At 39.7% G+C, this 26,658-nt stretch overlaps 1 protein-coding gene and 1 long non-coding RNA gene across 2 annotated transcripts in view; one reads left to right on the top strand and one right to left on the bottom strand.

Moving 5' to 3' along the window:
* The window catches only part of COL25A1 (collagen type XXV alpha 1 chain), a 298,151-nt gene extending 276,872 nt beyond the window's left edge, over window positions 1–21,279 (top strand). Inside the window, exons 31-37 of the mRNA XM_059844248.1 lie at window positions 113–166; window positions 4,991–5,044; window positions 6,168–6,194; window positions 6,922–6,975; window positions 11,894–11,980; window positions 14,822–14,860; window positions 15,614–21,279. Coding sequence (XP_059700231.1) covers window positions 113–166; window positions 4,991–5,044; window positions 6,168–6,194; window positions 6,922–6,975; window positions 11,894–11,980; window positions 14,822–14,860; window positions 15,614–15,616 — 318 coding nt within the window. The 3' untranslated portion in view covers window positions 15,617–21,279. The remainder of the gene's footprint in view (window positions 1–112; window positions 167–4,990; window positions 5,045–6,167; window positions 6,195–6,921; window positions 6,976–11,893; window positions 11,981–14,821; window positions 14,861–15,613) is intronic.
* Window positions 21,280–22,984: 1,705 nt separating this feature from the next.
* LOC132326288 (uncharacterized) lies at window positions 22,985–26,632 on the bottom strand. Its single transcript, XR_009486201.1, has 2 exons — window positions 24,825–26,632; window positions 22,985–23,285 (listed from the first exon to the last, which is right to left on the bottom strand). It is a non-coding gene; the product is annotated as an uncharacterized LOC132326288 (long non-coding RNA).
* Window positions 26,633–26,658: the final 26 nt, after the last annotated feature.

Raw genomic sequence — 26,658 nt, 5'->3', positions numbered from 1 at the left:
CACAATTAAGTCCTAATTTTCGACCAGTAAAGACTGATTCCATGTTAGTTCTGGTGTATAGGACAGTGTAAGAACAAGCCCTCTCTCTTACCCTCTTTGTTCTATTTTGTAGGGCATAGATGGCCCAGTTGGTCCCCATGGCCCTGCAGGTCCCAAAGGAGAGAGGGTAAGTATATGTTCCATGTGCTCCTCCCTGCAAAGTGACTGCCAAGGTGGAAAAATGTCATATGGGGACACATACTGTGCCTAGATGTTACAGAACAGAACAGTATCTCACCTGTAGAGGAGCAGCCCAGAACTGGCTATGTGCTCTGCTTACACAAACATTTATCTGTTTGAGATTGACATTGTAACTCATTAACTTCAGGAGAGCTGGTATTTTGAAATGACTAATCAGTGAGAAATTGACTGGACTTTCTAGTTCACAGTGCCACAAACAGAACATGATTTTCATTGGTTTCATTATGTTGTGCAAATTGAGAACAAGCTGGTACAAAAGGAGATAGTGTGATCTGATTATATAAGAATGCAATGGCTAAAAAAAAAAAAAGGAGTATTTCTCTCCTCTATTCACTTAAATGTTTTTATCCAGGAAAAATATCTCCAGCCTCTGTAAAATTTAAACTTTTTTCTTTTTTTTTTAAGATTAGAAGATAGGAGCCCTGCTATTTAATTTTGAAATATTCACAGTAAATTTTCTCCAGTGGAAATAGGATAGGAACTCTGATCTTTAACTATAAGCCTATCACCTTTAACAATACAGCCATCAGTTTTTACAACAAACCAGAAGATGATATCCTAAAACCTCCAAAGAGTTACCAGTCCAGAACTTTGTCTCTTTGACTTCCTCACTTTAACAAAACCACTGTGCTAAAACAACTTCAGACTGGCTGTAAAAATGACACAGCCACATGGCAGAGGTCCAGTTAGCTTCATCTGAGAAAAGTAAGATTCATTTTTGCAGAGCTGTGTACTGAGGGATGAATACAAGACATACAGCACAGTCCAAATTAAACTGTACAGTGGGCTGCAGTTACCACTCAGGCTAGTTAAGTGCCTGAAGGACTTGAGTAATTTTTGTTTTTCTAGGGGATTACTGATTCAATTTTTTTTCCCTTCAGTTAGGACAAAATGTATCTTCTGTCAACTCTGTGGAAAGATAGTTGAACATCCTCTAATCTTAAGTAAAAAATTTTGATGAGATACACATGTAGAAGTATATAAAAATACAATACATTTTATTCTTGCATTATGACCTTTTATATTGAAGGATATGCATGTGTACTACCAGCTGAAATGTCTTTGACAATGAAATATAATATAAACTATTATTTTTGTCCATGGAAGACAGCTACTAGTATTTATTTATTGTGAGGGTATTCAAGGTGATTAGAAGTCATACACCTGGATCTGGAATAAGCCCCACTGTAGCTGTTGAACAGTAGCTACAAAGGGGATAGGAATTGCTGTGATCTAAATCAGTAAATGCATGAGCACAGAAGGAGAACTTCACAAAAAACAGAGATCAAGGTGTGCAGAAAATTCCTACACACCCACCATTTTCTGTGGAGCTAAATGAATGGGAGGAAATTCACAAGACAGATGGAAGGGTTTTTCCCAAGCAGGCAACCAGTAGGATTGTTGCTGTAATTGTTCATTTAATTGTTCAATACCATTTGGGAGGAGAAGTTGTTTGTAGCACAGTTATGTAACAGGTGTGCAGTGCTGATATATGTCTCATTATTTAAATAACAAATCATGTATTTTTAATGCTGTTTCACAATTTGCATTTGCAACTGTTGAACTTGTTTACGTGAGAGCAGGAGGAAACATTTTTGTCTGCAGATTTCAGGCTTTATTTTTTGATTAAAAACAGTGCATAGGGCCAGCGTTCACTGTCACTGGATAGGGCCCCATTTTGTCTGTATTGATAGGAAAAATCCTGGGCCAGTATAAATCTTGGAGGGCATTAGGGTTTTTTAACAGAACACTCATGAATTCATTGTTGCACAGGCTGCATTCAAGGTGATGCTCAATTACTACTCTGAGGAAGAGCAAACTGTTGTGCAAGTTAGAGTGGGTTGATTTTCAATTAATTATTAAAATATAAAATGTCAGATCATCTTTATACAAAGTCTATTTAGACAGTGACAAGGTAGACTAAGAAAATCATGACACTATAATGTGGTTTTATTTGTTTTTTAGAAGAAACTGAAAGAGTAATTAATAATGTGAATTAATTCGACTTATGAGGACAGTGTCTATTCTTACTAATTTTCAGCTATTGGAATTACATTTTGCCAGGTGCTTAGAGAGATTTTGCTTAGACCATCTTTATTAAATGGAGGAGTAGGTCATAATAGGCCTCTAAATCTGACTGGGTACCTTTTATTTTCACTTACATACTGTCTTGAGTGAAAGTAGAGAACACTGGAAAACTGATATCTTGAGCTACTACTGATGAAAGGGGACATGTAGGCCTGAAGGGTGATGACAGGCATACTGTATACCCAGCTTCTTGACCAGCTGAAGGAATCTGAGAGCTGGAAATAAACTTTTTTTTTTTTTTTTTCATTGATGACAAGGACCTGGTTTTGAGCTTGATTTTAGCTTTCAGATGTGTAGCCTGTGCAGCACTGTCATCATTACACACAGTTAGTTCTAGTAGCTAAAGTGCATTCTCTTTAATTTGGTTAAAATATTTCTCACCATAACAATGTTATGAAATCTCCCTGTCTATCCTTATGGAGACACAGATTATTCAGCTTTATTCATTCAAATTGTAACTCATATTTGTCCATCATTCAGGAGACTGAAGTGAAATAGGAGGCAAAAACATACGTTATGGTTTCTATTCTTTGGACACTGATGGATTGTCTCACAAAAAAATTTAAAACAAAATCTTGAAGTTTGCCAGTATCTGCTACCCTGAAGGAAATTGTGATGGTTGAGGGCAGTATGCTCATGACAGTCCATTAATCTCATATAATCCATGAACATTCAGGACCTCGTCTGATATTCCAAACATGTTTCAGCAGGTGCTTTGTGTTGGACAAAAAGAATTCTGAGATACAGTTCTCCAAATATATTCTTACATAACAGACATGATTATTTCCTAGACTGATACATTCAGTATTTTTGTGTCTGCCATATGTTTAGCAGTGTTATAAGCCTATCTTGAGAGGACTTCATACAGTCATCTTGCTGTTGAAGATTAAAGAAAAAAAATATGCTTAACTAGTCTTGGTGTATTTCAAGTACTGATCAAAGAGTTTTGTAGCTCTTACCTACATAGGTCAGCACATTAGTTTCTTCTTAGCAGAAGGCTTTAAAGCTGCAAGGGATTTATTGTTTTGAAAATCAGCTGTTAACTTCCCAATACCTCTTATTGTCCTGCCAGGGCATCCAGCCTAAATGCTGCTCAGAAATTAGCCAGGGAGTAGCAGAATCCAGAAAAACCTGACATTGCACATCTCGTTACATCTAGACTAAAGCAAGTGCCCATCTAAGTAAAAATATTAAGTATTTAAAACAGATCAAATGTCAGTTACTCTGACAAACTCCTTATTGCTGGGATTATTCAACCACAGGTTAAGGTCCCGTTGTTCTGGTGCCTGCCTTTTTGCATAGTTCAGTCAATGAAATTTAGACATAGGAGCCCATTTTCAGAGCTGTGCCAAGTACTTGGCAGTGCTAGTAATCCCCACTATTAATTAGGTACACATCTACATCTCTGTCTTGTGCTTTAAATGATAGAGTCAATAATGAATTAGTAGTAAGTAGTAAATAACCCGGCGGGTGTTGTACAGAGAATTCTCTCACGAGCGCAAGTGCAGCAAGTGCTGGGATGGCACACAGCACCTCTGCACACCAAGAGCCTTGCAGGAAGCCCTGTGTTAGGGTGTGTTCAGCAAAGGGGGTGACAAAGGGATCCAAGTCACCCTGCATGACACATCCAGAGTAGGAATTTTGAAAATTAGAGGTGGTCAGGATTTTTTTCTTTCATTTCCTTACACTTTGAGACGTTTAGTTCTCTCCAGAGAGAGATGCTTTTCTCATGGGTTTAATTCAGAAGAAAGAACAGTCTGAAGCAAGACTGCTTTGCACACCTTCTTCCCAGCCCTGACTCCCTACCAAGCTCACAGGGACCTGTGCTTGCAGTTACACAGGCTAGTCCTGGCTGGCTTGGGAAGCTTAACTTCATATCAATCTTGGTAAAGAAAAATTAGAGAGCAAAGGTGATTATTACTGTCAGCCTGAAATTCGTCACCTTGAAATTCCATTCTGTTTGGAAAAGTTTACCCTGTATTAAGCTTGCAAAATGACTTTGGCAGCACCCCTCTGGAAAATGGTAATTTTTCCATGGATTTTAGTGCAGAATGAGATCAGACTTCTGGAGAAATCTCTGTACGTGTTTGTCTTGCATATTATTGCAGTTGTTTTGATTTTAATAAACCAGGGTATTTACATCACTTACCTAGAATCCAATAGAGGATTTAGCGACACAGCACAGTGCATAGGATAATCTTCACAAGGTCACTGTTAATAGCATCGCCTACTTAAATCAAGCTTTGACTGGCACATTATTTTTGCCTGTCACTGTGCTGCATATCAGCTGCTGTGTGTATATACAGCTTGATGCTGTATATCCTCAGTTTTCATTGCAACTTTGGATTTTTACTGAGAGCAACATTAAGCTGTCAAAAACTTAAACTTGACACTAGTGCGTGTTCAGTTGAAACATATTTTCAGTTACTAACATATTTAGAAATGAATGTGATATCATATGCCTAAAAAGTCATTCTTCCTACAAAGAGTGGTAATACACACCTTCTCTTTCTCCCTTAAACATTTAATGAAAACAAATGAGCTTGGATATTTTTCACTCAAAATACTTAGGAATGCATAAACTTTAACCTAAAGCACTTGGTAGAGATAATTCCTAAGATAGCCAATGTTTTTGTTTGCTTGTTCTGTAATCTTTTCTTAGGGTGAGAAGGGAACTGTAGGTGACCCTGGACCCAGAGGACCATATGGCTTGCCTGTAAGTTGCACAGAGTTTGTACACGCTGCACTTTTCATCCCTCCCTGATTAAACTGTGTGTGCTTTATGGCTGATTTTCACCTAGCAGTAGAATTAGTTGGAAAAGGCAGAGATTGATAATAAACCCTGACAGTGCAAGGTCAGTGTTCTGTATCACACTCTTGGGTTTCTAGCAGACATGACATGAACCAGTAAGAGAGAGGAGATGCAGAATGCAGGTGCTCCTAGTTCAGCAGCCTTTGGCCATCAGCTGCCTGGGGACCATGTGAAAGTGCCAGGAGTTCAGGAGGAACTGTGGAAAGCTGTGCATTTCTTCATGTCAGTTTGCTTCTTGGATTTCCCATACTGCAAGGTTTCTTCTCCATGATGTTTTTGTTTTGTTTGTTGCTTCAGAGACCCGTTTTGTTTTCATTTCTGTGCCATCTACTCAGAGGTTACCTGAGAATTTCTTTGTTGCTCACTCATAGGTGAAATTATTTGTCTTAAATCAATTAATTTTAATTATGTTATCCATTTCTAAAATATGAGGGAGAACTTCCTTTGGCCTGACAACGATATGCCAAATAAAATCAGCTGACTTTCCCTGTTTACACTGCTAATGACTGGGTCAGGTGTGTACATATACACAAGTCTGTTCTGTACTTTGACGCAAGGAAAGTCATGTCAATGTGCTTGGCCAGGCACAACCAGCCTTTCCAGGAGACTTTTAGTGTTTCCATACCCTCTCCAGTCTAATCCATTTGATTAATTAATTTAAGCTGGAATACAGTCCTGTGGTTTAATTGGATCCATTTAATTGGATCAGGAGTCAGTAGCTGGAAACAGTTTTCAGGCTCCATGGAGTGTTAAATTAGCTTGCCATGCATTTTTATGTGAGGGTCACCCTTGTAAGTCAGTTTTTTTAAAGAAATCCTATTTCTGTTTCCCGTTCCTGCGAACCAAAAATAAAATTGAATAGGTTTTTAGCTGGTTTTGTATTTTAAGCTGCTCCTGGAATCTGCCTGCAGATTTTACAGTCGAGCAAAATTTTGCAGCCAGGTTATCAGTTCCTAGAAATGTTGAGCATGGGCAGCAGTGTCCTTGTCTGAGGGAAGCTAATGCAGTTCCTGTGGTTCTTTGGCAGGGCAAAGACGGCGAGCCTGGCCTTGATGTAAGTAATGTGTGTGACCAGGGGTTGGTAAGAGTCTGCCAAGAATCCCTTTTGGAGCACAACACCTTTGCTGCCCTTTAGTGTGCATGCAGGCCCTGCAGAGAGTGTGCTGAGTGCCGTGTTTGCTCTTTCTCTGTGCTAAAGAGGACAAAGATTGTGCAATGTACAGCCCTTATCGACAGACACCCCCAGATAGTAGTGCTCAGCAATACCAGTACTTGGTCCTTTCCATGTCAGAAGGCTGAAAAAATGCTTGCTAAGAAAATATTCAGATGACTCATTTGTAGAACAACAAGGGGTCACTTAGCGCTTAGTTAACTAAATTAATCCTAATTAAAGAGAATAATTTCATAGCCTGTAAGGGTTATGTTTCAAAACATAGGCTCTTTCCTTGGCATGCTAAAAAGACTTACTGAAAGTCCTTTTCTGTAGTCCTGCATTGAAATCCCTAACTTGGAGGAGTCTCTTTAGGAATGCACTTATGCTATGTAGCATGGATGACTGCTAGTTTGAGTGGTACGAGTTCTTTCTGCAGCTGCCAAAATGTCTCTACCAAACTCTGTGGCTTACTCGTCCCACATGCCCTTGTGTCCGTGCATGTGTCCACACATAATGTATGTACAGAGCATGTAGTAAAATCATCTTTTTAGGTTTTCCAGGAGCATTTGAGAACTTAAACTTTATGTTAATACAAGTCAACCTGTCTTTGTCCGCTTTGTTTTTATAGGGTTTCCCTGGTCCTCGAGGAGAAAAGGGTGATATAGGAGAAAAGGGAGAAAAGGTGACCACAGTGTTCATAACTGTTGCTTGATTCCTCAGCTAATCACTTCTGCTGTCTTTACGCTATAAATTGTCCCATTAAAGCTTACCTTTATTTTTACTGTGTGCCAAAAGGCAAGTCACAGATATATGCTAGAGCAAAATCATGAAAAACCACAAAAATGTATGTACAGGACTAGAAATACCAACATGTCCAAAAGCACAGCCTTTTTTTTTTAGGCTCATTTTCTCCAATCCATCTGGCACCTGTTGAAAGTCCTGAAATATTTAATGCAGGCATTAGTTGTGGCAGTGATTTTATACTGAAGAGCTCAACTCTGTTCCCTGGCAGTATTTGCACACTAATGGTTGATCCTGGTGTAGCATGCCTGTACATGCTACCTGTCCCACCAACTGTCTGAGACAAGAACTGTTTGAAATTTTATTTTTGGTAATGTTTTATTTGCAGTTAAGTACTTTGTGATACTTGTGGATTTAAATTGAATCATATATTCTACCATTTTGGTAAACCAGTGAAGAGTAAAGACAGGGAAGTTAACAGAAACAGCTGACTTCATTTTCAGTGTTCAGACACAGTGACTTGGCAATCTGTTTAGTAAAAAGCAATGCAGGACTTGAAGTTTCTCTACACACACATTTATGAGTAAATCTCTTCCATTTCTATCCAACACAAGGCCCAGCTGCTAAAATTGCTGAATTAGAAGTCACACCAAGCCATTTCATGTAAAAGTCCATACATGCAGCAGATGATTTTTCTGGCTCAGACCAATGTTCTTGTCAAGCTGACATATGCAGGGTTAGGCTGGATTAATTTCTCATTACGGTATCCTAAACAAGAAGCTGGGCTAAAAAGTCACCGTGAGTGTTAGAGTTCATCTCCATTTCTTAGTCTGGTTAGGCAAAACACTTCCCAAGAATGCATTGAAAAGGGAATTATGAAATTCATCCTTCCCTTTTGTCCCTTGCTATATTGCTCTTTCTTTTGAGCTCAGAGATCACTGGTAAGGCACTGATTTTGCAGAACAGCAGTTGTTTAAGCAGGTGCTCCATGAATATTACAAAGGCAGTGTTTGACCTGGCAGAGTAATCACAATGAATGGTGAGCCCTTGCTTGTTGCCACAGTACAGGTCTGTCAGTGAACAGCTTTTCTCCTTGAGAGCAGCTGTCAGTCTAAAGGTGCAACTGATAACAGCCAGCTCAGAGAGGTGATGGTCAAAATGCTCTTTGTGCTAAGTGGGAGTTACAGCAGGTGCCAAATTGAGTGAGCTTAGCAGTGTGTCCTCACCCTGGGATACATTCAAAGAGTTGTGTCCAGAAGGTAAAAATAAGTAATTATGTCTCTCTAATCAGTTCCAGTAATGTTGCTTGAATACTGCAGATGGTCTTTTGAGCCTCACAGTTCAAGAAAAAATTGGAGAGTAAGAAGGTTACCAAGCTGGCAGGGGTCTGGGGCAAACACAACCAGTGGCAGAGGCTGGATGAGGGGGACTGGCTTAGTCTGACAACGGGATGGCCAAACTACTCGAAAGAGGAGATTAAAAAATGATAGAGCAAAACTGTTCTGAGTAATTGCAAATGGGAAAACACAGGACCACAAGGTGCTCCTGAGAGGTTCAGAGCATTTGTTCACAAGGAGGACAGCACAGCACTGGGACAGTGAGTCCAGAGAGGGGGCTGCACCCCTGCCCAAGGAGCGCTGCAGAACCTGGTCTGGTCTGAGCTGACCTAGGGTCAGGAATCATCCCGATCAAATGGGAATCTTAGGCAACCTCCAGAGCTCCCTTTCAGCCAGACTTTGAGTCAATGTTTCCATGTACAGCTAGAGCAGACAAGACTGACAAATTCCTGCCGCCAGAGCTCCAGAAGGATTCTGGAAGAAAAGATGGAAAGCTGGTAAAAAGTTCGCTTGTACAAATGTGAAAAGGAACAGATGGGTTTCAGCACTCAGGATGTAAAAATGTTTCAATGTTCCAGTGTCCAGTGTGCTGCTTTTGGACTATTTTAAAATATTGGTTTTAAAATATTTATTAATATTTAAATAAATCTTTTTCTGCAGTATTGGCTATTGGTCTGGCATCACACAAATTGAGATTACTGAGTTTCTAGTTAAAAAACTTAAATTGCAGTGCAAAAATACATATCATTATGAATACTCTAAAGAGAACCAGTGACACTTTTTTCATAGACATGCAGAGAATAAATCTTTACTTCTTAGGTTTGAGATGAGGCCTAGACTGCTGGTCTGTATTTTAGCCCATCAGTATTTCTGCTACAGTGAAAGCAAGTCAGTGTTTGCATTATGTCTTCTTAACATGGCTGTGAAAGTATTTTAATAAGTGTTCTAGCTGTAATTACTCTTATAAAATTATAGTCCAGGAGCATTCCTCTCAAAAAAAAGGGTTGTATTTTCAAGTTGTATGAATAGAAAAAAAATTCAGAAACAAATAAGCTTTAAGCAAAGTTAGAGATTGTTTTGTGGGGAAGGGAGGGAAGTGGCCCCCAGTCCCAGATGCACAGTTGTGACAGTTGTTATGTATTTGACAGAGGAGTATGGTGTGTCTGAACAGAGGATGAAAAGGCATTATCCTTTTCCCCTACACTCTGCATTGATGAAAATCTGTGCATGTGAGGATTGTAGATTGTTCCAACCATAATGGTGTTGCAGGAGCACCACAGTTTCTTATTTCTCTGGGCACTGAGGAAGGACGGAAAGGAATTCTTTTTTTTATCCTCATCACGTGGAGAATTCCCAGAACTCCTGTGATTTTCTGTAGTTCAGGATAAGGAGTAAAGATCAAACTCAGTCAGTGGAAAAAGTAGTAAAGTACCCAGGAAATTCAGATTTTTTTCTGCACAGGTGACTGTTGCATTGGTTTGAGTAAGAACATAGATATGCCTGCAAAACTGGAAGTTGAAAATGGTTACCTGCTGGCCTGCAAAACAAAAAATTAAAGAAACAAAAAATAAAAAAAAACCCTTAAAGATAGTCAGAAACCAAACTGTACTGTTTATTTTCAGAACCCTTTCTCGAATATGTCCATGCTTTGTGCTTGCATACACACATTGCAGATATATTGGTCCTACATTGAGAACAAATAGCATGAAATTTGGCCCTAAGCTGTTGGGTTTCTCTGCTACATTGTCATCTTTGTAGGTTTAAGATGGAAATGTAGCCAATTTATGGTTCTTGTCTTGTGCGGATTTTTTTCCATCACAATCTTATCATTTGGTAAGGACTGGTAATGTTTGAGTTGCTGTTTTTCCAAATATTATCCTGTGACCTTTTGGCACACAGAAAAGATAGACAAGTAACTTTGCTTCTATCATGACATGGATGCAGTATGTTTTGTTCATGGAACATTTTGTTTTATTTGAATGCGTCAAGTATCCTGTTATATTAAATGACTAATGTGCTTTCCTTCCTTTTTAAAATATTATTTATATAATTTTTTAAGTATAAAAATTATTTTTCTCAATTGTTAATGGATTAAGCCTTTCTGTGCTGGTGTGGAACAAGTTAAATGTCTATTTAATATGCTTCACCAAAATCCATCTGTCTTTCCAAAGGGGCATTCCTTCCTTCTCCTTCTACCCTCATTCCTTACAATTCCTCTGTCTTTTTTACCCTTTTCCTCACAAATTAAATCCTCCCATAGCCACAACCTCACTTGCTGGTTCTCCAATGTTATACTAATTTTCCTATGACTATTTTTCCCACTTCTTTGTGATATCCTGATTTACTCATCCTTCCTATCCCATTTTTTACAATCCTAGTCCAATTTGTTATTTTTAAGTGATCCCTTTTTGATTTTTGTGAAATTGAGAGCAACCTGAAACTCATTTACCATTGTGATCAACTGGTGTGAAATCAATTATAAAATGAACTCTCTAAACCTTTTATACTGCTTGAAGGTGAGGTCATCTTTGCAAGTAGCTTTCTTGAGGGGAGTCAACTAATTTCCATGAGAATAAAAGCATTGGAAATTTCGCATTTAAAAAGAAAACTCAGTGTGAAGTCAAAGGACTGATGAATTTTGATAAAACAAGTAGATGAAACATTGCCTGCAGAAGACAGAATATTTGAATGTTGAAATGCTTAAATAAATAATCTAATTACCACTTCTGATTATTTATGATACCAAGACAATATGAAATTGTTGGAAGTGTCATAGCACCTCTCCATCAAGCAGTTTGAGTGTTTTGATTCCTGTAACAGGGTTTGAAATGGTCGTGTTATATTTGGAGTGACAGCAGCGCACCCTCAGTGATGTCCATGGGTTTGTATGGCCACCACAGAGAACAGGATTTGTTCCAAACTCTTTCCAGAGTGCAGAGGGTCAGTCAGTAAAGGATGCTTCTGGCCAGGTTCGCCCTTGGTGTGACACTCTGGAAGCTGATGGAATTGAGTCAGTCATCCCTGTGAAGCATCTGTGCCACAGGTCTTTTATCAAAAGACTCTGCTGATGGATTCTGCTCTCCCAAAGTTACTTCTGGCTAGTGGCAAATCCTCTGGGAAGCTGACAAGTTCAGCTTCGTGAGCATGTACCCTTCAGTGCTGTCACTTATTAAAATAGGAGACCTTTTATTCTGGACTGCAGACTGGGGGGATTTGCAGATTTGCCTCTGTCTCAAGAAGTCAGTGATTTCAAGCCCTGTTCTAGGTTTCAAAACATTCATAATACTGATATGAAATACCAACACAAACTAATGGAGACTGATTGCAGTTCTTGCTTGTGATCATATAATTTATTTTTCCACATAATGCACCATCCAAACCAGAACACAGTGGTAAGTGTCCTTTCAGCTCTCCATTGGCTTAAAAAGAAAAAACCCAAACTTTAAACCCAAACAATCTTTCTTTATTTTTTTTTTTTTCAAAAGAATGAAACTTGTTTTATCCAAACCGTTGTATCCACAGGGGGAAAAGGGAAAGAAAGGCAAAAAAGGGCCTAAAGGGGAGAAAGGAGAACAGGGTGCTCCTGGATTAGATGCACCTTGCCCATTGGTACGTCTCGCTTGTGTATTGGAAGATCAGTCATCCTGCTGTAAACTGATGGAATACGAAATGAGGGGAGAGGAACAAGCACCAGCTACTGTGTTACTTGTTGCCCTTTATTAATACAGCTTCATCTCAAGTGCAAATTCTGGAGCAGACTTTGTTTGTAAACCTCCTAATTGGGTTTAAAGCACCAGACTCAAGAACTTTGGTCTAAGTTTGTGAGGTTTTGATAGTGGGGTTTTTTGGAGGGTTTTTTTCATTTTTTTCTGCAAAATAGATTGGAAAGGAACCAAATTTGGAATGTGCCAGAATCAATGCCCCACAGGTTTAAATCATAAGCAGTCAGCTTGTTCCTCTTGCCTCTCTATTGATTTTTGTTCACTCCATTTAAGTCAATACTGAAGGCATTTCCTTGACAGTAACATTGCAAGTTAATCTTTACAAACAGGGATTCCGTGGAATTAAGGGGGAAAAAGGGGAGCCAGGCCAGCCTGGCCTGGATGGGCTGGATGCCCCTTGCCAATTGGTACAGTATTTCTCTTTCCTACCAACCCTGCATGCAGTTCCTTTGTTTGTGGTCAGCCATTCTCAATGTAAAGTAATGTTTTTCTGAGCTGACTTTACATTTTTCACGTAACACGTGCATGTGCATGAACAAACCAGCTGCTTCAAGTGATCATAACCGCAGTGAGAGAACACATGTTTTTGTTGACACCTTAAGCCTAACTCTCAGCAATTTGCTCCCACATCACCTGGTAATTTATAAGTTTGTGCCCTTCCTACATTTTTCCTGAGAATCATTGGTTTGTTACTTTCCTCGCAAAATACCCATTCACCCTCACTCACCCTGAACCCAAGTTGTAGAAATCCAGCACAGCATTCACCTCTAATCAAGTCTGATGACTTCTGTCTGCACTGGCTCAGTTCCACACCCTGGCCTGCCCCATAGCTATTCTGCACCCTGGTCTTCCTCCCAAATCCATGCCATCTTAGGGGCATGTTTTCACAATTTGGCCAAAATGAGAGTCACAAACAGAAGGATGTAAATACTAAAAATTGTTTCTAAAGATCAAGGTTTCCAGTAAGCCAAGCTGGAGCTTGGCTTCCAGACCATCCGCAAGTAGTGTTTGTGGTGTCTGGCCTCTTCATCAGAGTATATGAAAAGCTTACCTGAGGTTTGTAAGAATATAACGGTCTGCAGCCCAAACCCTCATTGTCTTCGTTATTTAATGTCCTCAATTTAATGGTCTTATCCCTGGAACTTACCCTCCTGGAATACACACAACACTCCCCACCCTATGCTAGCATGAATTCAAGTTCCCACCTATACTAAAATGCTACTTCTTGACCCTCTCCCTTGTACCAATCTGGCAACAATGATTTTTATTTAGTGGTAAAGTAAGTTGGAGCTCTTTTCCATCTAAGAAAGAAAACCCCAAATGAATAGTACCTACACATTTCCTAAAGATACAAGGAGGATTTTCTTTTTATTGTTCACAGTAAAATTCGATCTGCATGCTCTGATATTGTTTGGTGGTTAAGCACGGTTCTCTGAGATGAATGTTAAATTTAAGTAGGTTTTACTTTGACTATAGCACTTCTATTTGAAGTCAATTGCTTTTTAATTGTAAATACATAGTCCATTATGTTTATTCCATAGTCCATGTTGTTTGCTTCCAATTAATGGTAACCATATCTCATATTTTGTTGGGGATAATCAAGCATGCTTTTGTAATTTAAAAATGTTTTTCTGTCTCTGTATTATCATTTATATCTGAAGATTCACTAACAATCATTGATGGATCAAAAATATTCTGTTTGTGGATAATTGCTAGAGTAAGCTGTTTAGCATGCAGCACTGTCTCTTGTTTAGGCAGCAAGTAATTTACACCAGACCACATGCAAGTATATTCAAAAATCTGTATTAACCATTATCTTCACATGCAGTTAACATTAAGTATTGGTATTCTAAATTCTAAGAAATCTAAAGGCCTGATTTTTTTCTGCTTTTGCATAGTCTAGTTACATTGTATGTGCTCCTAATTCTGAGCACATAACTCCCTGAATAAACCCTGGGCAGCCGTGTAAATTGGAATTAGATCCATGAAAACCAGCATGACTCTGGTCAAAAGCTGGCCCTGATCTTACTGGATGCGTGGAGATACATGAAGGTAGAAATGATACAAGAAAAGGAGTGACTCTCACTAATGTGAGAAGTTGTTAGATGGCTATATTGTCCAAGCACTGAAATAATCAGTGGTGCTGTGCTGCCCTGCTCCCACTGCTGATGTTTTCTTCCACTGTGGCACTCAAGGTCTGTTCAGGCCTTAGGATTTTGCTGCTTCATTCAAAAACTGGTATTGAAAGTGAAAAGAAAACATCCTACTTCCATTTGAGTCTTGCTGTCTTATCACAGGGTGACCTTTGAACGAGGGGCCCATAAAACATAATAGTCTCCAGATAAAAGTTATAGTATTTTTTTCTCACTGATCTTGTACATTCAGATACAGATTGTTGTGAATAAAACCGATTATATTTAAAATAACATGTAACCTGTGCTCTAGTAGCAATAAGAAACTGATAAAGAAGTTCTAATGATCTAGGAAAAAACCAGATCTTTATGGCAGAGAAGTGCATGCATGTATTTACAGTGTAAACCTTCCTGCCTTTGGCTTTTCCTTCACTTTGAGAATAAGAGAGGAAATAAATTAACTGGTGGCTACTTTTTAGATAGAAAGTCAAAGCCGCTTCAGCTGTTCTAACAGATGTTGATGAAATATCTATCCTGTCAAACTTACTTATGCCTTTTTTTTTTTTTTCTTCATCCTTTTCCTCCCCTTGGAACAGGGTCCTGATGGATTACCAATGCCTGGCTGTTGGCAAAAGGTAGGATGGGCAGAGCTTTTTCTTTTCAGGACTAGCATGTCCTTTAGAACACATCTGTCTGTCACAATCGTACTGAACAGTATCAAGATACAGTTCAGAGCCTCCTAGACAAACATACCAGCAATGCAAGATCAGACCTCTCCATGACAGTAGTTGATGTGATATGTTGTAATTTATGTAGAATAATTCATTGAGGCACTACTGTAGAAATAGCTGGCATTAGTTTCTTGAAAAGTCCAAGACTTTTCTGTTTTCACATGAAGGCTCTCACATCCTTTGGTTTCTGCAGATGATCAGTGCTTCGTATTCATTATAAAAGCTCATGGATGTGGCATTTTTGTCAAATATATCTGTCAATCTGTTATTATATTGGCTTTCTGGGAGACTGAGAAGGACAGTGCATCCTGACGTTTTCTTTGCCTTTTTTTTTTTTATTCTTCAATAAATCCTCCTGGGTTTTGTGTTTTATGGCAATATTAACTGGTGACATTATTTTAGTAAAGATTTAACCTAGACAGTGCTTGATTTAAAACCACAGCATTCAGAATAATATAGTTGGAGGGACAATGGCATATAATAAATCAGAAAACATGAAGCATAAGTGAAATCCTGGGTGCATTTATCTCTGAAGAATAGTTGGTGCTGAGGAAATAACTATCAGTATTTGCAACTCTGCCTTATCTATGTATTTTTAATAGATGTCTGAAATATTTTACTAATTTGATTAATCTGTATCTCTTTTTGTCTCTGCAGTGATGAATCTAACCTTACAAGCATGAAGTTGTGTATATAGTGCTCCACTTTTTTTATTTATAGTTGAGAACTGAAAATTTGATTTTACAAGTCTGAGATATGTTTACATGTAGCTGCTTCTACTTGTTTGCAATAGTCCATACGTACATCTGTTTTTCACCTACATCTGCAGTTAGATGATACAATAACTGCAGGATAAACCTGCAAAGATTGTCTCTCTAATGGGAGAGATCTCGAAACAATGATCAGTAATAGCAATTAATATTTCTGTAAATTCTTATATTTTGGCTTGTGGATGTGCATGGACCATGAGTGCCATGAATTAGTTTACAAGAAATTGTGACCAAATAAGAGCAAAATGCAATGAAATGTACTGTACCAGCTGCTGTTGGAGTTTACTGACTTGGCTTCCATGTCCATCTTAAACACGTCACTGATCCATGACACCTCATCTGCTCGTGTGAACTAAAAGCATGAGTTTGTGTGCCAGACCTGCCTGCTGTGTGATCGTGAGTGGCTGCTGACGGTGACCTTTGATTCCAGCTTCTGAGTCATTTCCTTTTGTCATCTCAAGGGAGTCACACCATGGCTCATTGCTAAAAAGAGATAAACCAGAGGAGCATAGAGAGAGGCCTTGAATTTTTGGGGAATAGCATTCCAGCTGCAGGTGGATGGCTTCCATTCTTGTGGGATACTTGGCCCCTTGGATCAGAGAGGGTCCCGCCTGTTGATCAGCGTCGGTTTGCCTTGCACTGCTCACAGAGAATACATTCACGATAGGCCCTGACGAGTCCTTAATCAAGGGGGACAGAAGTTTGAAGAAGAAACCAGACTTCTCTGTGGGTTGTTTGAAAAGGTTACAGAGGTGCTGCAGGGATCATTTGATGGCAGACACCGCCTGAGACCAGACGCTTCTCAACCTCGCTTGAGGAGGGACAGAGTGTATGCACTCTGCATATTGTATTTTGGGACTGCTGGAGGAGAAAGCACTCTTGAGGTGGGGATGAATCAGATCATCCTCCAGAGGAGGATAACAATGGAACTGACCAGAGATGTATGTATCATGGTGTGGTTTTCAGGTTATTCACTTTAAATTACACATAACTAGCTGAACTTCTCTACGGGAATTTGGAAGCAACGGTTGGTTTTGTTTCCTCTTCCTGCTTCTGTTGCCATAAAGAATGCATTTCAATCATCTATTCAACGTTTGTGATGACGGCATTGAAGAAAATACTTTCAAGCCACATATTCATCTTGTTTCAGTATTAACAGTTTTTATTTCAGAGTCTTTGAAGCCTTTGAGTCTAGAAAAGAAAGAGTTTATTTTTATGTTTCACAGAATGATGTATTCATCTTGCTCCTTTTATGTTGTTACGGTGATTTTAGTGGACATTATTGCTCAAAAACCATTGGAGAGAAACAATTCTGTGTGATTATCACTGCACGCTTGTCACCACGCTCCACTGTTAAATGTGTTGATTTTTCTCCCTTTCTGTTTAGATGGCTTTCTAGAGAAACATTTCCTTCTCCACTTTTTTTTATTGCTAGAAATATGTAATTTGTGCACATTTGTAGTTTTGCCACGAGGTATTTTTTACAATTTTGAGTCTTCATATGGTGCACTGAAGTTAGTTTGAGAGTATAATTTATGAGAAATGGTGCCGTATTTGGCAGATGGAAATTCTTTTTATATCTTCTGTTTCTAATGTACATAGCAGAATCATCCCAGTTTTAGGGTTTTTTTTTTTTGAGGAGTTGTCTTTCATATATAGACCAAAACTAAAGTTGAGGAAGACAGCTTGTCTCTCCATTCATATGAGGGCACCTTATGCCCTTCTTGGAACGCACATTTTTCCTGGCTCCATCCTTTCTAAATCATGTGAAGATGGGGTCACACTTTTTGTATTGCTTCACAATCTCAGATCAATGGAAATGCCACTATAATTGAATATTTCTCTTTGATGAATCTTTATTGTCATTTTGGTATATTGGAGTCAAACCCAGCTTTTCATTGAGGAAAACCAGATTTTTAAAGCAAAAAGTCAATTTAATGGCTTCCAGTTAGTATTATCTTACTAATAAAAAGAAAAATTTCACACTATACGCTGAATACATATGTGTTTTTACTGCTCATTTCCCTCTTTCCAATAGTAAGAAATAAACAAGTGTTCACAGAGGTAAGGAAATGAGTTTTGCTTTCCCTTAATTTTCAGAGATGCAAGTATCAGCCTGTTAGAACAGTGGTGATCACAACAGTGGGAACCTTGAGGAGGCACAGACAGACTATAAAACATGACCAGAGAGTTACAGCAGTAATGTGGCTGAGGGCCTTTCAGAGGGAGGACAGGAGCAGCACCATGTGAGCCTCTGACTTGCCACTTTCAGTCTGCTTGTTGAGGCAGCAGTGTCTCAAAGAACCAGCAGGCTGCGTGAGGAGCAAGCTCCTGCCTGCCAGAAAAGAGTCGCCCATGCCAGTGTCCTGACTTGGCCCATCTGGCTGGGTGGTTGATGCGGAGATGAGAAGCTGAATGTTTCTTAAGTTATCAAATACTGGCAATCAATACAGTAAGATGAAATATTTTTTAAAGGGCCTTCAGAGTATTTACATGCAAAATCAAGTAGGATGTTTATCATCTGGCTAGATGATTTAGCAACTCCATATTGAGACTGTCCACAAACGCAACTTATTTAAGAAATAGCAACAAGATAAATAAGGCTGATAAATAATTAGCACTTTTTTTCTTTTTTTTAAATTTGTGTACTTATATTTTTTAACTGCCCTCCTAGCATCCATTTCTATATGCACCAATAAAGCTAGCAGAGCTTTTGTCCACGGTTTTCTCATTCAGGAAATAATTATAGATGCTACTGTTAAATGTTAGTCAAAACTCAAATCTCCTTTAACTCCTTGACATTGAGACCCTACTGAAGAAACACTCAAGCACCTTCATTTGCTTTCTTTTCTGTCTTGTAAATTAATTTCTTTATTAAATTTCTAGCAGGTAGGAATACTTTTTTTTTTTAAATAATCTTACTTGGCTTTTTTAGCCTTTTTGTTGTTCAGTATCATGAAATATTCATTCCTTTTAAATAACCATGAGTGAGCAGTAGATAAACAATTTAATTTGAATGATTAAACTACATACATAGATATGGCATTAATACTTGCATCTCCGGTTGAATTGAAATGAAACTTAAATATATCTAGAAAAGTTGCATGGTCAGTACAAGAAAAAAAAAATTAGTTTAATATTTCATCAAGAAAAGCACCCTGTGAAGACTTGCAACATGTTTGTTTTGTTCAAGAAGCAACTATTTCTGGTGCTAGTATATCTTTTTCCTTTTGATGGCAAAGCTACAGTTTGAACTGCCAGTGTGTTGTATCTTTTAGTGGCATTCCTCCAGATAGATATGATTTGTTTTGTTTAGTTTTTGACAGGAACAGTAGTTCCTCTACCAGTCTTTTCAGTTGTAGAAATGTGTAGTGGTATTAGTCTACACAGTTTCTATATCCTGACTTTTTCAGGAATGATTAATCCTTGTTTCTTTGAGAATTTTCAGTATTTGTTTCATGAGAAGTTTTGTAATTATCTGTTTCTCCAGTGCATTAAAACCACATTGTGCAGAAGTCCTGCTACAGAGGCCGCAAATCTTTTAAGCACTGTATGGAATATGTCTGACATACATGGTCCTTGTCTTCATTTTCATGGACTAACTATGGGAAAGCTTTCTTTCAGGATGCTTTGGAAAACTTTTTATTTTTTCCTGAGGTAAAGCATGAGATGGTAAATCACAGAACAATGATACAAAGTATGTTTGATTTATATTTTTATTTATTGCTGGTCGTGATGTCATATTCTGATAGTGTAGCAAAGCAGAATGATACTCTTCATCCAGCTGTTTGTGTATTATTTCAGTCTATGGTGTAAGTAGTGTGAATGAGTTTCAGAACAAACAGATCCATTTGTCTGCACATGTGTAAAGTATAGAGTTGGAGAAGGAATAATTCTTGATGTTGCTGTACGGTGTGGACAGTTAGCTTTGGCCCCACTGAGCATGGCACCATGGACGGGGTGTGTGTGACCACGAGAGAGACACAGCAAGCCCAAATGAGATCAGCAGGCCTTTGGTGGGAGGGTGGTGCTTGCAGGGCTGGGGGCTGTGCCAGGATACGTGGCTGGGATCCTGGATCCCCGTGGGGTAAGGAGGGAGTTGTCCCACTGGCCGCCCCAGAGCTGGGATGGCAAACGTGGCTCAGCCATGCAAGGCTCCTTCCCTGGCTGTGCCTCCCCACCCCCAGCAAGGGCAGGGGACAGAGGTGAGTCCTCTCCTCCTTGCAAAGCTCTTTGAGACATGCAGGAGGAAGGACCCAGATGTTACACTTTGTAATAGGGGGGATATTACCACCTTCAGCAGTGGGGTTTTGCCTGAATCAGCGCTACTTCAGTAAGAACTGCAGAGATATTGTCAGCCTGTTTATTGAAAGTGATGAAAAGGTTCAAGGCATGCAGAGGTTGACCCTTCCCTTCAAATTTCCTGATCTCTGCTGCTTGACCATCTTATATTACATTTTTAAATCTCTGTATTTTACCTAATGAGATTCCTAAATTTTCACACTAAAGACTCACACAAAACACATCTGCAAACATAGTGGTCAAAAGAAAGTCTAATTTGTAGTCATTGTAAAAATTCTATTTCAGTGACTGGAATTAAAACTAACACTGATTTTTTTTTTCTTTTCTGCCATTTATTTTTATGGATGTCAATGTTGCTGTAATGTACAAATGAAGGTTTTCTTGCACCCTCTGTTGTGAAAGTATTTTACATGGTGGTTGGATTCATTAAATGCAGTTAGAAACAAGTGCCTGCCACCATCATTTCTGAAAAGGATACTCTACAGAACAAGTGGAGTTTGTATTTTAAAAGGGATTTGGAGTGTTGTTTTTGTTTCATTTTGTTTTTAAATGCATCCAGTTATCAATGCTGCTTGGAAATTGAATTTTCTTTGAAAGCAGGGGGCCTTAACTTAACCTGGGACCGTTAGTGTTTTACTTGTTTCTGTTTTAAAAAGAAATTGTATGAATTTCCCAGATATCCCATTGGTACTTGCACACTTCCCTGAAGTATTATGGAGAGTTGGGTTGGTGGAAGAATGTTTTACATATTGTTAACATATATGTGGATACTCTTATATTATTGTACATGTTTGGAAAAATATCACACAACTTTAAAAATGTTGCTAAGATGTATGTATCTGACTTTTTCCTTTGGAAAATATTATATATTTTTATTTGTATTTTTTACTTTTTTAAGTTCATCTATATGTGCCGTTATTTTTGTATTGCAAATGGTCTCATAAATGACGTAGAAGAGATAAAAATACAAAGAAAAGTAATTTGGCAAAGATTTCGGTATTTGGGGGGAAAAATACGTGGGTCAGCATCATATTATCAATACTAGAAATATTTTGAGTGTCTTAGCACTGTAAATATGTCACAAGACCTCTTTTGATGAGTAGTGTAAAGAATTGCAAGGTTTTAATCACCCATTTTAATTTGTTATTATTTTCCACTTTCTTGTGGCCACTGGTCTGGACTTAATTGAACCCGATCAAACAGCATGCTTTTGTTTTTATTATTAAAATTTCTCCTTGTTTTTCAGTTGAATATTGTTTTGTTTTCTTTCAGTTTTGTACTTCAGGTTTTGTTTCTTGCTTGTGAGAAGTTGATCTTCAGAATTATTTTTACACTATTTATGATTTATTTTCATAATGTAAAAAGTGTGTAATTATTAAAATATTAATCCAACCATTGGTGCTGATTTTGAATAGCTATAAAGTTCTTAATGTTGATGCAAAAAACTGTTCTAGTCTGTCTGGATTGGGAAACGTGCGTGCTGCTCTGTGCCAACCTGAAGTTTGAAGTCTAGACCAAGTTGTGTCAGACACTCACACAAAAATCAGGGCCTCTGCCACGTGTGCAGTAGGAAAACTCACCTTCCTTTTCGTGTTCTTCATGTGCCTTTCCCCTTCAAAGCAGTGTCTCTCCATTATCTGTCCTAAACAGGCAGCACAGGCTGTGGGCATCCAAAAATTATGTACAGAAGAAGCTTTGCTGCAGTTCTTGGAGCCTTTCCTCACTCTGGCTATGTTGCAAGGATCTGTATATTCACCCGAAGTTGAAACTATTGCTTTGGCAAGTTCAGAGGCCCCCTGGGATCTAAAGAAATAAAGCTGAAAATCACCAGTCTCCCTGTTCTGTAGTTCTGAAGGTGAAAAATAAACCTGAACAGCTGAGAAATGAAGATGTGCGCAGGCAGCATCACAAGTAACAGTGCAAGCTAGAAAATGTGAAGGTCTCTTTTCCACAGATCCAGCTTGTTTTTTAATTACTATGTTAATAGTAATTATTACAAAATGGTATATTTTTAAACACCCTGGTTTACTAAGATACACATTTTCAGGAGTCTCCCTGAACAAAATGTTTAAAAAGCAAAAAAGCACTGAGGAGCAGCTGTAATTAGTTGAACACATTGTTTAAATGTCTGAATTTTCTAACTCCCAAAATATTTCAGACGAACAGAACACTCCACATTGTTTCCCTTTCCATCACCTCAAAAATGCAGTCACTGCAGGTGGAGGGAATTGTAGGTGAAAAAGTTTGACCTCTCCTGTTAACTCTTGCTAATCCCCACAAAAGTCCATTAATCCTGTCCAGCTCTGTTTTACACTCTTGGAAGGACTAAAAATACCTTTGCTCCCTTTCCAGGGTGGGATACTTCCAGCTTAACGTGCTGTGCTCTGCCAGGCTGAGCCTGTGGCCCCGAGGGCTGCAAGTGCTGCTGTCACCCCAGCTGGGCAGGCCTGACCCAGGTGATGTCCTCGCTTCAGCTGTGGCCACTCTTGGCCTTTTCTTGCTTTCATCTTTCTTCTGCTTTCATAGAGAAATGCAGTTCTAGATGTCCTGCCAAAGCACAAACGTGTGTTCTGAGCTGCTGCCAGGGCCAACACCCCGTGGGTTTCCCATTCTGTGCTTTGACAGAATCCCTGTTACTTTCCACTTCTCTGCTCCCTTTAGATGCTTCAGGGCCAAACCTCAGGTAACCAATATTCTGCAGCCTTCACGTCCCACTGCAGCCATGGGACATGACTTTTCCTCTGGCATTGCCCCCCATTCACATGCCTCCTTCACAATTTTGTGATGTGGCAGAGCATATGCAGGACTGTATGTGAAATGCCTGCCAGTTCTGCCTCTTTTTTTTTTTTTTTAATGGAGCTTTAATTAAATACTTACAGGCTATTATGCAGCTCTGCCTTGTGGAGCTACTAAAACTGAGTAATCCCTACCAAAATAAAAAATAATGCAACAAAAGTGGCTTTTTATATCCTTTTCTCAGACAGCTTCACCTTGTGGTTCCATTATAATAACACATAAATGTTGGAAAAAAAAAAAAAGAAAAACAACAACCAAAACAAACTAAGGAGCTGACAAAGCATTTCATGTTCCAGCAAGTAGTAACAACTGCACCCAAATAAAGACTAAAAGAAACAAGGGAATGCCAAAACATAAGTCATGTTGCTGCAGGGTTCTGTCTTCCCAGGGTTACTAATTTGTCTTCCCTTCCACTGGCTTCTGGAAATTTCCAGCTGGAGGGCATTCTACTTTCCCATCTCCTAGACGTAGTAAAAAAATACATTGGTTTGCTGCATATATACATATCTATATATTTGTGTACATATATATCTATATATATGTGTCTATATTAATGTCTTCATGTGTCTACCTGAACATATATAAATGTGTATATATATATATGACCAGTAGAGTTCAGAAAATACTGTACACAAACCTCTTCAGAGAGATGTCTGTCTGCTAATATAGTTGTACTCAAGCTGCTTTAGTTTATCTCCCAGATCAAAGGTGGACATGGCTCCTGTCACATAACCAGGGTGTGGGGTTTTTTTCATGTGCTTACACCAAGACAGAATGTTCAATAGCTAATAAATATCCTGGTTGGTTTTTTATGTGCAGGTTACAGCTTGACTGCGTTTCCAAAGTGCCCACACCTAAGTGGACCTGTCATGAGGTCTTTCTGACATCACCTTTGGCTGCTCCCTCCTGGAGCTAACAAGTATCTGATAACTTTTTTGCCAGCTTTTAGGATCTCTCTTCGATTTGGTGTATTAAAATCGTTGTGAGGTAATTGATTCTGCTTGAGATAAAGCTGATAAAAACAAATGTTGCCAACACACCCTATGCTTAACTGACTGGGGGCCCTGCTGGACCAGTCACTGCACGAACTTGCAGGCAAGTCCATTCCCCTTCCAGAGCAAATGCCAAGCAGCTGCCTGTCCCTGAGAAGGTGCAGACAGCTATGGTTTGTCCATCTTTAAATTTCTGCACTGAAACAGATCTTTTTCAATTTCCACAGCCAATCCATCTGCAGTATGTTTACTTCTCAGGATGCACCAGCAGTATGTTGTTTTCCAGAGGAACTCCTTTGCAGTTACTTAGGTAGCCAGAGGCACCTTACTTGGATACTTTGGGTAACTGTTAGAAATATTTACTCCTTTTCATCCTTCATACAGCAAGCCAGGCTGCTGGTTTCTGGTACCATGCCAGGACAAAGCCCATAAACAAATGTGGAAGTAAGAAAATTAAAATGTTTGTAAAGCAAACAGAGCAGGATGGAGTAAACGGCATGTTTTGGTTTGTATTTTTGGTTTTTTATTAAAGCACAAGTATTTTGGAAAAGAAAAAAAGAAAATAAACTATTTTAATCCTACTATATATCATGAAGAGATAGCTGGCAGTATTTACTGCATAGCATTATGAGGGCAAGTGGTGCTGCAAAGGCCTGTGTCTGGGTCAGGGTCTCTGCTAATCTAGGGAGAGACTCCACACATGAGACTTGCCAGGCTTGCTCCTGCTCATGGTGTCAAAAGAGCGTGAAAGAACTATGAGCCAAGAGGGAGGGATATTTCCTTGATTGTTAAGACCCTTTCCACGGCTTTAAAGGAAGAGAGAAACAATCTCCCCTTTCTACTTCACCTGCCACTTCAAGCTTTCCTGGTGAGGTTTGCTGTTGCTTCAAGCAGTTACTAAGCTAGCTGTGAGCAAACTTGCTTTTGCTGAACCTGAAACAAAAGCCCTGATACAAGGCTGTCAGTGCATGCTTCTAAAGAAGTAGCTGCACAATATTTTGCATATACCTTAAATCTGTTTGTGGCCCAGGGTTTCCACGTGAGCAGGATGAGGCACATCAGCATAAACAGCTGAGATTTTCTACTGTTGGCAGCAGCCCTGCAGGAAGGGACAAGGCTGTGCTCGGCACCGACAGAGGGCAGGCACCAGCCCGGTGAGGGAAAACCCTCTCTCCTGAAATGCTTCGGGACACGCAGGCTTGGATGCTGCCTGGCCCCAGCCCTTCTGTACACTGCTGGTACCCAGGGATTGCTCCTAAGTCAGTAGGCAAGGTGTAGGACAACTTGAACTACATCTACCCTATGCTAAATATCCTTGCCCATTTTTCAGAGGTGCAGGCAAAAAGGAAAAGCATTGCAGAGAGCATTCCTGAAAGACTCTAGCCTTGGCTCTGTTTGGATGTTAGACCTAAATGCCTGTTCTCTTCTTGAGGACCCATCAATGAATTTCATCCTTGCCTGTACAATACTGCCCTAGCTGACAGTTTTGGCAATTCCTTCATGTCTTTTTAAGTCTTTCTGCCTGGACAAGGCACTGAAGACAGGCAGCAGCTGTCTCTGCTGGGATATAGAGGTGGAGCTGCTATGACTTCTGCTACTCTGTTGGCTGGTGAGGCAAGGTTTCCAACGGAGCAGGAGTATAGAATGTCAAAGCTTCAAATTTAACACCGAGGAAGCTCAAGTAAATGACTGGATGGAAAGAAGTGCTGTCTAGAGAAGCAGAAAGGTAGCTTGCTGGCAGAGATATTAATAAAAAAAAAAGTAAAAATCAGGAAGTGTGTTTCTTCAATATGCAGAATTTAGGATGACTTGCTGGATGCTGATCAAGAAAAAGGAAGTATCATCAGTACAGGAAATTGTGTGGCTTTACATATGCTCTCTGAAAACTCTTCCAAACACAGTGCTGCAGGTGGCACAGACGAGCTACAGATGGGGTAGCAGGGCCGTGGGCGAGTGTTCGTGCTGTCTGCTCATGCAGCCTCCAGAGGAGACGGTGCGTGCTTGGCAGGGAGAAGGTAAACCCGAGGTGCTCCACCAGCAGCTCCGCTGTTTTGAAATGTGATGCCTCTTGATATGAATTCTGTCCTCCTTCACCCGTCTTATTCTCCCCTCTTTTAATTGCGGGCTTTGATGTCCAGCGAGGTGGTTATCAATGTAACCATGAAGAAATGCCACGTTCGAGCAAGTCGCTTCTTTTTTGCTTCTGCGGTTACAAAGTGATCAAGGACTAGGTATATTTAGATACTGCCTGGACCTAAGAGTGGACCAACGTATTTGAGCACCACTCTTTAGGTACATGTACAAAACCTGGCAAGCTGTAGATCTTACTCATTTGCCTCACTTTTTAAGAAATGCGGAAATAGTGATTCTGGCTTTGATGGACATATACGGTAATACCTCAGCCTACTCTTACAAACAGATTTGGGGACATAAGAGGCAGAGAGGAACATTGAATTATGGCCCCGATTTTGATTAAATACTGTGCTTGTGTTCCTCACCCCGCTCCCGAATGTTTGTGGCAGTGGCGCTGTGGCCACCAGGATGACCGAGGACTGGCAGGAATGGCAGGATCGCGCGTGGGAGCCGACACTCGCCCCACGCACCAAGCCGGTTGTATCACGAATTTGTGCGGGTCTGCACCCCTAGGAAAAAACAAAAACAAAACCAAAAAAACCATACAACTCCAAGGCACAGGACTCATCCGCGGCTGGCCCGCCTGGGCTCAACAGGAAACACGAGTCCCCCCGAAAGGAAAGCCCAGGGGGATGGGGGAGTGGTCGGGACGGGACGTCCCGTCCCGTCCCGTCCCGGCGGGGCAGGCGGGAGGGAGGGAGGCGGGGAG

Source organism: Haemorhous mexicanus, chromosome 4 (genome assembly GCF_027477595.1).
Source record: "Haemorhous mexicanus isolate bHaeMex1 chromosome 4, bHaeMex1.pri, whole genome shotgun sequence".
Lineage (NCBI taxonomy): Eukaryota > Metazoa > Chordata > Aves > Passeriformes > Fringillidae > Haemorhous > Haemorhous mexicanus.
Note: the sequence above shows the minus strand (reverse complement) of the source record. Positions and strands in the feature narration are given on the sequence as shown.